This window comes from Coregonus clupeaformis, chromosome 15, assembly GCF_020615455.1.
Source record: "Coregonus clupeaformis isolate EN_2021a chromosome 15, ASM2061545v1, whole genome shotgun sequence".
NCBI lineage: Eukaryota > Metazoa > Chordata > Actinopteri > Salmoniformes > Salmonidae > Coregonus > Coregonus clupeaformis.
In genome coordinates this window covers 22,257,132-22,270,547 of record NC_059206.1, presented here as the reverse complement: position 1 = coordinate 22,270,547, position 13,416 = coordinate 22,257,132, and the positions used below count along the sequence as shown (strand labels likewise).

Sequence of the window (13,416 nt, the reverse complement as noted above, 5' to 3'; positions counted from 1 at the left end):
GTGGTTAATAATGTCTATGTGTTTCAGTGTTTGGTGCAGTGTGGTTAATAATGTCTATGTGTTTCAGTGTTTGGTGCAGTGTGGTTAATAATGTCTATGTGTTTCAGTGTTTGGTGCAGTGTGGTTAATAATGTCTATGTGTTTCAGTGTTTGGTGCAGTGTGGTTAATAATGTCTATGTGTTTCAGTGTTTGGTGCAGTGTGGTTAATAATGTCTATGTGTTTCAGTGTTTGGTGCAGTGTGATTAATAATGTCTATGTGTTTCAGTGTTTGGTGCAGTGTGGTTAATAATATCTATGTGTTTCATTGTTTGGTGCAGTGTGGTTAATAATGTCTGTGTGTGTGTGTGTGTTTCACAACAGTGTTCAGCGCAGTGTGGGCTGGGCCAGCAGATGCGGACGGTGCAGTGTCTCTCCTACACGGGCAAGCCCTCCAGTGAGTGTACCGAGGGCCTCAGACCCACCGCCATGCAGCAGTGTGAGAGCAAGTGTGACGCCGTGCCCATCGCCAACGGTGACGGTGAGTACAGAACACACACACTCGCACTCACACATATACACATACACACAGAACCCTCACCCACCAATCCAGCCACCCCTTTACAAGAGCTCCATCCTAGTTCCATTCAGCCGTATGACCTAAACACGGTGGGGTGACACAACTCTTACAGAACACACCGCATTCATCTTTCCAGTGAGATTGAGCTGGCTGCGGGTCAGAGCAGTCTGGACCATCCTCTCCCTGCTATGATGGATGTGTGTTAGGATGCATAGGGACAGGCCCAGCCCACACGTCGATGGGGCTGAATGGAAACGCTGAGCAGAGCAGAGTGTGTGGAGACGCTAATGGCTAATGGGATTAGCTTCAGGCTAATTGTCCCATACAGACAGACAGACAGACAGACAGGCGAACAGCAGGGAGAGCATGTCTCCCTCTCTCCCTCCCAGGCCACAGCCTGATAAGGCATTTAGAGGCTCTGCTCTGCCCTGTTCGTCCACCTAACTATGTCTGTGGTGGTGGTGGTGGTGAGGGGGAGGTTGCGCGTGTGTGTGGCAGACAGCCCGGTCGGTGAATCAGGCCAGCATCTGTCTCAGTGTAGATGGTGTAATGTGTGTCTGTGGGATGTGTGTTAGATGGTGTTATTACATTGTGAAGGGTTGAGAGAGAGATTGATCTGGACTAGCCTCTGACTACTATTACAGGCCAACACTCAAGACAGACAGTAATGTTTGCTTATGATTATTCATCTGTAAAAAGGCATAAGAACCAGGTCTCTTTTACAAAATAAGTTTGACCTCAATGAGACCAACCTGGATTGATACATACAATGTAAGAAAGAAAAGAAATAAAAAATTGTAAAGTGATTATCCCACTGGCTATAGGGTGAACGCACCAATTGGTGAGTCGCTCTGGATAAGAGCGTCTGCTAAATGACGTAAATGTGCCCTTGAGCAAGGCACTTAACCCTAATTGCTCCTGTAAGTCGCTCTGGATAAGAGCGTCTGCTAAATGACTAAAATGTAAAATGTAAAAAGAAGAGAAAGAAGCTGATCTTTCACATACCAGTAAGAGTAAGTGCTTAGAAAGCACAAATAATAGTCCTTTTCAGAAGACAGGGCCAAAGTGATTAACAGAAAAGTGCGCACCGCTCATGTGACGTGAGATAGTTCTAGACATTCCTTTGGTATGGTATGTTCTCCTTACTTAATCATATAGCACACAGAGAGGGAGGGAGAGATAGTGAGAGAAAGGCGGGAACGTTACAGCAGGCCATCCATCAGCTGAAACATACCATTACACAGCGACACAGAGGGGAGATTTATTAGGGCCGGTTGTTTGTCAAAGACAAGCGAAACTTGGAATAGTGCACAGTGTTTCTCAACCTTATTTGTACCAGGGACAGGCTCGGAGGACCGCTTATATTAAATCTAACAGCTAAGACCTGACTAAATAGGTGTCAGACAACTATCTCTGGGACCGGTGCCGGTGCACCTGTCTGAGGTTAGAAACTGGTCTGGAATGCATTTAATTAATTTGAATAGAACAGCAATATTACAACATCCTGCACACATACACGCACACACACGCAAACACACACACACACACACACACACACACACACACACACACACACACACACACACACACACACACACACACACACACACACAGGTGGTTCATAGACATTGTCATTCCTCTTGGTCTTCTTCTTTCCTTTATCTTCAAACTTTTGTATTTTTCTCTCCAGAATGTAAAGATGTAAACAAAGTGGCATATTGCCCACTGGTGCTGAAGTTCAAGTTCTGTGGCCGCGCGTACTTCAGACAGATGTGCTGCAAGACGTGCCAAGGACGCTGACCCACTGAGAGAGAGAAGGAGAGAAAGAAAGCGAGGAAGAGAAGGAGCTGGAGGGGAAAGAGAGAGGGAAGAGGGGAAAAAATTCAAGACCAGTAGGAGAGACGGAGGAAAGAGGATTAGGAGACACTGGGACGAGAGACGAAAAGAAAAGAGGGGTTTACCCGTTTATCACACCTACTACCCCCTCAAACCCCTCCCCCCAAACCCCATCATCACCGTGGAAACCTAACCACTGCTCAGCGGACACGCTGACACAGACGTTTATTACTGTCACTTCTGTGAAGTGGGAACTTTAGAGGATTATTGTTACTGATGTTATTTTTATTATAATAATAATAATTAATATTATTTTTATTATTTTATTGTCATCCGATTGTTGTTGTTGTTTTATTGTTGTTGTTGTTTTTTAATCCAAAGTGCTGGACACATCACACATAGAGCGGAAGCACCGCAGGGATGGAGGGAGTAGCCACTGGAAGGGAGGAGAGGGGGAGAGGAGGAGGGAGTGTAGCTTATAAATGGAGGTTGGAGTCGTAATGGTGCTATATGGACAGACAGACAGACTTTTGCTCCAGTGCACTAGCGTGTGTGAATATCCCATAAATGACACCCAAACACTCCCACATCACCAAACCCACCAGTACTGTAATGAACTCCTGTTCAAGACGTCATCACCCGTAGTGTCCTTCAAGCGTTTGCATTAAATCTGTCTGTGATTATGCCACGTGTTGTCAGTAGAGTCCTGGAGGGCGATGGGATGTGCATGTTTCTAAAATGTTCTGTGCTGGAACCAGAAAAAGAGGTGCTATGTCTGGAGTTATTTCTACTTCCATGTTATCAGAGGAGCTGAACACAAATACACAGGTGCTACGGTCAGACCATTATTTTGTTCTATGTTTGTTTGTTGTCGTCTTTCTCTTTTTTATTTTCTGTTTTCAAAAGGAGGGGTGCCTTCGTTTAAACACTCACTGTGTGCCAGAACCTTTCAAAAGGAGGGGTGCCTTCGTTTAAACACTCACTTTGTGCCAGAACCGTTCAAAAGGAGGGGTGCCTTCGTTTAAACACTCACTGTGTGCCAGAACCTTTCAAAAGGAGGGGTGCCTTCGTTTAAACACTCACTGTGTGCCAGAACCTTTCAAAAGGAGGGGTGCCTTCGTTTAAACACTCACTGTGTGCCAGAACCTTTCAAAAGGAGGGGTGCCTTCGTTTAAACACTCACTGTGTGCCAGAACCTTTCAAAAGGAGGGGTGCCTTCGTTTAAACACTCACTTTGTGCCAGAACCTTTCAAAAGGAGGGGTGCCTTCGTTTAAACACTCACTTTGTGCCAGAACCTTTCAAAAGGAGGGGTGCCTTCGTTTAAACACTCACTTTGTGCCAGAACCTTTCAAAAGGAGGGGTGCCTTTGTTTAAACACTCACTGTGTGCCAGAACCTTTCAAAAGGAGGGGTGCCTTCGTTTAAACACTCACTTTGTGCCAGAACCTTTCAAAAGGAGGGGTGCCTTCGTTTAAACACTCACTGTGTGTCAGAACCTTTCAAAAGGAGGGGTGCCTTCGTTTAAACACTCACTTTGGGCCAGAACCTTTCAAAAGGAGGGGTGCCTTCGTTTAAACACTCACTTTGTGCCAGAACCTTTCAAAAGGAGGGGTGCCTTCGTTTTAAACACTCACTGTGTGCCAGAACCTTTCAAAAGGAGGGGTGTCTTCGTTTAAACACTCACTTTGTGCCAGAACCTTTCAAAAGGAGGGGTGCCTTCGTTTTAAACACTCACTGTGTGCCAGAACCTTTCAAAAGGAGGGGTGCCTTCGTTTTAAACACTCACTGTGTGCCAGAACTTTTCAAAAGGAGGGGTGCCTTCGTTTAAACACTCACTTTGTGCCAGAACCTTTCAAAAGGAGGGGTGCCTTCGTTTAAACACTCACTTTGTGCCAGAACCTTTCAAAAGGAGGGGTGCCTTCGTTTAAACACTCATTTTGTGCCAGAACCTTTCAAAAGGAGGGGTGCCTTCGTTTAAACACTCACTTTGTGCCAGAACCTTTCAAAAGGAGGGGTGCCTTCGTTTTAAACACTCACTTTGTGCCAGAACCTTTCAAAAGGAGGGGTGCCTTCGTTTTAAACACTCACTTTGTGCCAGAACCTTTCAAAAGGAGGGGTGCCTTCGTTTAAACACTCACTTTGTGCCAGAACCTTTCAAAAGGAGGCCCATTGTTGATGCAAAATAATGGATTTGTGAATAATTACAAAGATTGCAAACTACACAGTTTGTCATTGAAGTACTGTATTGACTTTGAAGGACCTTAGTGTTGTTACCATTATCATGTAGTTATTATACTCCACCTCTAATAGCCTCATCAAAATCTATTGGAGATAGTTACTATAAGTGAACTATACTGTAATCAAAGCCAGAGGACCTCTGTATCAGCTCTATAACAGTATATGTGTAGTGCCGAGATTTCATCAGAGTGGGAAGAACGCACAGCCTCTTCAGCACTGTGACTGGAGTTAAGTGAAGGGCCAGTACTGAACACACACACTCGCACACACACACGTCCCTCCCAGTAGACCACAATGTGTTGCCAGACCACGCAGATCCGGTCTGCCACAGACAGACTACCTCCAGACAGTGTCACCCCCCCTCATCCTCCACCTTCCCTCCCTCTCCTCTCTGCTCCCCACCTCCACTCTTCGAAGAGAATACAAACAGCAAATAACAGAATATTATGCAACTCAATGGTGCTTTTTTCTTTTTGTATTCTGGTGGAATACTGTTTGTTTCCGTTGCCGCCTCCTTGTTTCCTCTTCCTCTTCAAGTGGGAGGCCTTTCCTGTCTTCTCCCTGGCTTCACCCTGCCCTCCCCCAGGCTCTTCTCCCTGGCTTCACCCTGCCCTCCCCCAGGCTCTTCTCCCTGTCTTCACCCTGCCCTCCCCCCAGGCTCTTCTCCCTGGCTTCACCCTGCCCTCCCCCAGGCTCTTCTCCCTGTCTTCACCCTGCCCTCCCCCTGGCTCTTCTCCCTGGCTTCACCATGCCCTCCCCCAGGCTCATCCCCCTGGCTCTTCTCCCTGGCTTCACCCTGCCCTCCCCCAGGGCTCTTCTCCCTGGCTTCACCCTGCCCTTCCCCCAGGCTCTTCTCCCTGGCACTTCTCCCTGCCCTCCCCCAGGCTCTTCTCCCTGGCTGCTACCTGGCCCGTGGTGCTATAGAAATAGGTGCCTTAACTTCCACAACTATACAGTGACTATAGGCTGTTCTGAGCAATATGAACAATAAGACAATATCTATGTTTGTTAATGCTGGCAGTGTTGTTGTTTGTTTAAAATGATCTCTTCTTACCTCACACTGGGAACTGTCACTGATGGTGTAGTATCGTGTAGTAACCTCGCACCCCCAAACACAACACCGTCACCCCTAACCCCTCACCCCTATACATGGAATTCCAGCCAGTTGTATCCTGTATTATTTTTAGTGGTGTGAAACTTTCTTCTACTATAAACCTTACCCAAGTGACATTGCTGCTCGCGTTGGTTGGGGTTTGTGAAAAGGGACCACCACCTGTTTGTGGGACTGATCCACCGTTCCAGACAGCCTCAGGTCCATATGGAGCCATGCTGCGGAGGATAAACCAGTAGGACTTAATGGAACCCCCATACAAATGGGAAAGACAATTTAGGAGTCACAAATGGACCACATGGGGACTGCTAAAATCATACAACGACTATGCTACTTTTGTTTTGCTGCTGCTACTTTTTGGTAGCCACCTCCAGTGTAACTAAGGACGTTAGGACCATGATCTTTGGTGATGAAACGTTGAACCAGGACCTTTGAACATTAGTGGATGATGAAAACTAAAGCATTTGACCTGCTGGGGCTTCTTCCAGAGCTGTTTCTATGTTAAATCCTGAGGCTTGAAGTAACAGTTTATTGGCATTGAGACACGGAGTCTACAGACAGACAGACAGACAGACAGACTGACTGACTGACAGAGACATTCTAGAAGATGCTCAATCCAACTGGTACTCATAGCTGTGAACTTGGTTGTTATGAATGTCACATTGCTTTACCACGTACCTTCAAGGGCAAGAGAGAAATGAAAAAGAACAAGCATTATTTGATTAGTTGCGTATATTTTATATTCAGTATTAATCTTAGTACACTGTTACTAATAATTCTTTTTTACATTGTAAATGATATGCTAATTTATTGCCATGTGTCACTTGTCTTACATTTATTTCACTGCATGCGAACATAACGTTAGTCTAGTGAAAAAGAAATGCAGTGAAATAGGCCCCTTCACCAAACTGATTTAATGTAGATACATTAGGACAATAAAAGAGCAGCTTCTGAAGAGACTCTGTGTTAGATGGCGTCTGTTTTTTCCTGAAGTGTGTGAACAAACCGCTTGTGTCTATGTTTCAAGATTTTAGATCTTCTAAGGACGTTATAAGACTCTTCCGAGGTTCTAATAGATTGTGTGGACAGACTTTCATTCTGAAGGTGCTTAGTGGACTGAGTTTGACATTTTGGTTCTGGCCCAGTATTAACACCCCTGATTCAAGCAGTATGTTATTTCATCTCCGGCTGTTAAAAGCTCTGGCCACCATCCGTAATGTGATACTGGTCAGTCCATTCACCAAGTGTTGGGAACCTGAGACTCTTAACACCTGACGGCAGGACACCAGAATACTGAATACCGGTTAACACCAACTAACAAGTGCATCTATTCACTGCAGTGTAGGCTACAGCATGCAGAGCAAGGCTACCCAATCCTAGACACCCTTACTTCATAGAGATACATGTGTGATTTCCATAGAGGTTGCCTTTGGTTACTATGGAACTGTTGGGATGGAACTCCAGTCTGTCTGGTCTGGCTACTAGTACCTTCATCCCCACTGGGACCTGGTGAGGTTTTCTCTGGGACTCCTTGGTAATGAAGTCTAAATAAACACCATCTACCCCACTTGGCTCATTAACACCTGTTCCTCATGATAATCCACAGCCTCCTGTTACACAGACGGACAGAAAGACGGGCTGTTATGTCTAGTGTGTGTGTGTGTCCCAGTTTAGAATACCTGTCTGTGTGCATCTGGCTAGGCTTCTGTCCTGCTGGCCAACTGCAGGGGTCTGTGATTACATTACCCTAATACTGAGGGGGAGAGGAGGAGAAAAGAGAGAGAAGAAAGGGAAAAGTGGTTGAGAAGAAGAACAGAGGATAGAGGGATGAAGAGGAAGAGAGGGATGAAGAGGAAGAGAGGGATGAAGAGGAAGAGAGCGATGAAGAGGAAGAGAGGGATGAAGAGGAAGAGAGGGATGAAGAGGAAGAGAGGGATGAAGAGGAAGAGAGGGATGAAGAGGGAGAGAGGGATGAAGAGGAAGAGAGGGTTGAAGAGGAAGAGAGGGATGAAGAGGAGAGAGGGATGAAGAGGAAGAGAGGGATGAAGAGGAGAGAGGGACGAAGAGAGGGATGAAGAGGAAGAGAGGGATGAAGAGGAAGATAGGGATGAAGAGGAAGAGAGGGATGAAGAGGAAGAGAGGGATGAAGAGGAGAGAGGGATGAAGAGGAAGAGAGGGATGAAGAGGAAGAGAGAAGGACAAGTTTCTCAAAAAGAGAAAAAATGTGAGACGGTTCAGGCTGAGGGATTCAACAGCTGCTCTCCAACTGACACACATACACACGCCAGCGACCCTGGTTTGGCTGTTTACATGCCTGGGTTGTCAGCAGCCACAACAGAGAGTAGAGACAGAAACAATGACATTCCTCATATCACCATATCACTACAAACACCATATATGGCTTCTATGAAGCTGAAATACTATTGTATGTACAGTACAGTTCTGGTTGTGTAATATGTTACAGGGGTTAAGTTAGAAGGTTAGGGGTAACCACAACTCTATATTGGGGTTGTTTACTAAAGGACTGTGCTTGTATGAAAGGGATCCGCCATTGAAATGGCATGTCAAAAAATCGGTTATTTTTCAGAAGAAATGGTTATGACAGTAAACTACATAGAATGCGTCATCAGGCGAACAGAAAAATACTTAATTCTCTACATAAATGCACGACAAGATTGATTTGTTGGTGATCCTTAAACGTTATGTCCCATTGGGCACTCACTGGTTGAATCAACGTCGTTTCCACGTAATTTCAATGAACCAACGTGGAATAAATGTTGAATTGACGTCTGTGCTGAGTGGGGTGCTACTCCAGCATGATATCGTTGAACTGATTATTCAGCAGTATGTGGGAGATGTAACATAAATCAACAATGACCATTTGAATTCTTCTGCATGACAAGATAGCACCTGATTGGTCTCTCACACACACCTCACCAGATGCTTATCTCACTCCTGCCAAGTTCCTCTCCTGGACTCAGTAGTGTGTGTAGTGTTGGTCTTACCTGATACAGCAGAAACACTTGGTTACAGGTTACACTTGAAACAAAGCATATTTTATGAGACTTAAAGAATCCTTCATAAACTCTGTATAAGGCCTACATAAATGCTTCAGAACGTTCTCTCTCTCTCTCTCTCTCTCTCTCTCTCTCTCTCTCTCTCTCTCTCTCTCTCTCTCTCTCTCTCTCTCTCTCTCTCTCTCTCTCTCTCTCTCTCTCTCTCTCTCTCTCTCTCTCTCTCTCTCTCTCTCTCTCTCTCTCTCTCTCTTTGTCTACCCCTGTTGTCAAGGCTATAATATTAGTCCCTGTAACATATTCCATGTGTGAGAGAATGAATGTGCTGAAGTGTGTTCCCAGTATGTTAGCTGTCTGAGTTGACAGGGTCTGTGGGAGATCTGTGTCTGCTGCTGATAAAGAGGTGTGCCATAGACACCTCCTCATCCAGGCTCTGCTCTGTACATGGACACAATTACAGACAGTGAGAAAAGCCATTCCCTCATTAATAAAAACACTTGTGGCATTTAGACACACACACACGCACTCACACACCCCTCCTCACACACATTGCTAGCATGCCTACAAGTGCATCTCCATCAAAGCCTCCAAGAAGGTATTTGTGGTTTTAAGCTGCCTCTCCTGCCAGTGTTGGGATCAAGACCAGCGCCTGGTTCTAATCCTCCTCACCTCTGGACCTGGAAACACAAATCCTAGAGCCAGATCCTTCCCTGACAGAGACACAGATCCTAGCCTGGCAGGGAGCCAGAGCACCAAAGCCCCTGCGACATGTCGTGGAGATGCCGTGACAGATAACAGGTCAGCGAAGGCAGCCTTTCTGCCAGCCAAATAGCCAGGGCTGCTGTCTGGCTGACGACAATGTGATAACGGCAAAGAACAGGGGTCTGGATTCTAAAGTCGTCAGATCTACACAGCCTTTGTTGTTGCTGGTGGATGTTAGTGGTTTTTTCTACTGGAGGGTGTGAGGATTAACATGATGACAAAATGGCATCTCTTCTCATAGAAGTGAAGATAGCAAGAACCCCACTGCCTTCCCCCCTGTCTGGCTGCCTGCAATCAAAGCTAGCTGTGATACTCCTGGTGTCGCCGATGAGAGTCTGAAGTGCTTTGGACATGATTCTATTTAAGCTAAACACAGCTCCAAAAGGTGTTGGAGACAGGAGACAGTGCATGTGTGTGTGTCTGTGTGCATGTGTGTGTGTCTGCGTGCATGTGTGTGTGTGTGTGTGTGTGTCTGCGTGCATGTGTCTGTGTCTGCGTGTGTGTATGTCTGTGCATGTGTGTGTATTAAGTTCAGCAAGAATGTTCCTGGTTCGGCTGCTGTTGCCTGGCCTGCTCTCCTGGGGTTAGGCCCCATTCGCTGCTCTCTCCCACAGCAGACGGCCAGCCAGACTGAGTTATTGTACAGAACACCAAAGGATGGGATGTGGGGCTGCTGGGGGGAACATCTGTCCACCTCGTCCCTTTCACCCCACATGCAAGGACAGTCCTGTAAGTAGTATTCTATATTCTCAACCATGAAGTGTACTGCAGGCAATGTAACATGGTCATGACCATAGAGTCAAGTTTAAAGTTTTAATGTCACCTGCACAAGTACAGTGAAACTTGTGAACTCTAAACCTAAACCTAAACCTAACAATGCAGTAGTCAATAACAATGTAGTACTAAAAATAACATAAGGTAGAACAAAAACACACTAGATATAAAAATAAGAAATAAGAACACAAGAAAGTAAGTAAGCATATATATTGTGCAGCCCTACACACGCATACACTGAGTGTACAAAACATTAGGAACACCTGCTCTTTCCATGACATAGACTGACCAGGTGAATCCAGGTGAAAGCTACGATCCCTTATTGATGTCACTTGTTAAATCCACTTCAATCAGTGTAGATGAAGGGGAGGAGACAGGTTAAAGAAGGATGTTTAAGCCTTGAGACAATTGAGACGTGGATTGTGTATGTGTGCCATTCAGAGGGTGAATGGGCAAGACAAAAGATTTAAGTGCCTTTGAACGGGGTATGGTAGTAGATGCCAGGCGCACTGGTTTCAGTGTGTCAAGATGTGCAACGCTGCTGGGTTTTTCACGCTCAACAGTTTCCTGTGTGTATCAAGAATGGTCCACCACCCAAAGGACATCCAGCCAACTTGACACAACTGTGGGAAGCATTGGAGTCAACATGGGCCAGCATCCCTGTGGAACACTTTCAACACCTTGTAGAGTCCATGCCCAGACGAATTGAGGCTGTTCTGAGGGCAAAGGGGGTGCAACTCAATATTAAGAAGGTGTTCTTAATGTTTTGTACACTCAGTGTATACCAGTTAGCGTCAACACCTGTAGGTAAATCTAAAAGCAAAGCAATTACAAAGGATGGAAAACATCTGATAAGTGCTTTCTTATGTTATTATATAATAATGATAGTACAGTATAGTATCAAGTGATGCAGAGTACTGCTGAACAGAACCGTCTGTGTGTGTGTCAGAAAGGGAATCCGCACACCGGTATAATGCTCCCAAAGTGTTTAATAGAACAACGTTTCGACCCCAAACTGAGTCTTCATCTCTCAGTGATTGCCCTGATTTCTCTGCCCTAGCTGTCTGTACAGCAGTTCACCTTCAGAGGCTTCCAGTCCCATCATGTCCCCTATCCTGTCGCCATGTAGAGGCAGCCAGGAAGTAGATTAGGGCCACAGCGATTCGATAGCCAATCACTTAGCCCCATGGAGTTGTGCCAAGAGAGAGTGTTTGAGCAGCCCCGAGGGTAGATGAGATGATGTGTGTGTGTGTATGTCTGTCTGTGTGAGAGAGTGTGTGCGTGTGTGTTAAAGACAGCAGTAAGGACTCTGAGTCCCCACAGTAGTAAAGGGACGTTTTCTCCTGGCCAAGTGGCCATCACATCTTAATCCCCATCAGAGATGAGTTATACAGGCCGTCCTCCTCCTCCTCTACACAGCTAATGACAGACAGCAGCCTAATGGGGATGAATGATGATGATGGGCCTTTGGGTACTCTGGGTATTGTACAGTAGGCTGTATAACTCTCCCTGGGTTAGTGCTCTTGATTGCAGTTCTGCTTCATTGTTATGCTGCATTTGTTCTGTGTCTAGTCTAAGCTGCAGCTGAGTGAAACATTTATTATTTTCTTCCATCCTGGGAGTCTCAAATGGTTTTGATGAGACTGCATAGATAAAACAAAATGACATTATAGAGTAAGCACTGCAGTGACACCATACATAGGCAGTGAATCCTAGGCAAGTTTTCGTACTTTGGAGGCTGCTTTTACTACTTTCCTCTTCTTTATCAGTGTCCTTTGAATGAGGCTAATGCTATTGGCTAATAACAGAGCCAAATATAGCCTCTATATATAACTATGGCTAACACTGTCACTTAGACAAAGTGGATGAGGCCATATAACAGGCCATGAAATTGTAATCAACTGATTAAGTGATTAAACATAACACTGGAGGAGTAAAACGACATTTTATGGGGGAACATGTGGACTGTTACCCTCGGTACTGTGTTAGTGACGACGTCTGTCCTCCAGGCCTCTCTGGTTAATTCTGACGATTCATTGTAATTATGATATACACATTCTGTTTGGGAGTGTGTATTTATTAGCCTCTCATGCAAAGTGTCATCAACCTGCATTTTCATGTATTTTAGAGTGGGCAAATGCATGAGGTAATTTGCATTGTGTTGCTTGTAAAGCAGTATTATGGAGGAATATTAGGGCCAAGTGAAGATAAAAGAAAAATGGCAAAGGGTGATGGTACTTGGATTGTTTTCTTTTTTGCAAGATAGTACTTTCGAGAATAAAGTGGCAATATTTCGAGAATAAATTCAAAATGTAATTTTGAGAATAAAGTCAAGTGGCAGTTATATTTCAAGATTAAAGTAGGAGATTTGGTTAATTGCATGTCTCCCTGGCTTCCTGTGCCACCACCATTAAAAAATGGATGACCTGGTGAAACTATACTTTAGAATTGTCTAACAAGGATATCCTTTCTCTTTTAGCACATAATAACCATATTATTATAAGTAGGCCTATTAGGACCTGGAAGAGGTTGTGCCACAGATTATTTTCAGGAGGAACCACACTGGTCTTGGATAAGGTACAGTGGGGGAAAAAAGTATTTAGTCAGCCACCAATTGTGCAAGTTCTCCCACTTAAAAAGATGAGAGAGGCCTGTAATTTTCTTCATAGGTACACATCAACTATGACAGACAAATTGAGAAAAAAAAATCCAGAAAATCACATTGTAGGATTTTTAATGAATTTATTTGCAAATTATGGTGGAAAATAAGTATTTGGTCACCTACAAACAAGCAAGATTTCTGGCTCTCACAGACCTGTAACTTCTTCTTTAAGAGGCTCCTTTGTCCTCCACTCGTTACCTGTATTAATGGCACCTGTTTGAACTTGTTATCAGTATAAAAGACACCTGTCCACAACCTCAAACATTCACACTCCAAACTCCACTATGGCCAAGACCAAAGAGCTGTCAAAGGACACCAGAAACAAAATTGTAGACCTGCACCAGGCTGGGAAGACTGAATCTGCAATAGGTAAGCAGCTTGGTTTGAAGAAATCAACTGTGGGAGCAATTATTAGGAAATGGAAGACATACAAGACCACTGATAATCTCCCTCGATCTGGG

General features: G+C 44.9%; 1 protein-coding gene across 1 annotated transcript in view; it reads left to right on the top strand.

Moving 5' to 3' along the window:
• The window catches only part of LOC121582789 (A disintegrin and metalloproteinase with thrombospondin motifs 6), an 89,506-nt gene extending 86,272 nt beyond the window's left edge, over positions 1-3,234 (top strand). Inside the window, exons 25-26 of the mRNA XM_041898890.1 lie at positions 363-519; positions 2,249-3,234. Coding sequence (XP_041754824.1) covers positions 363-519; positions 2,249-2,358 — 267 coding nt within the window. The 3' untranslated portion in view covers positions 2,359-3,234. The remainder of the gene's footprint in view (positions 1-362; positions 520-2,248) is intronic.
• Positions 3,235-13,416: the final 10,182 nt, after the last annotated feature.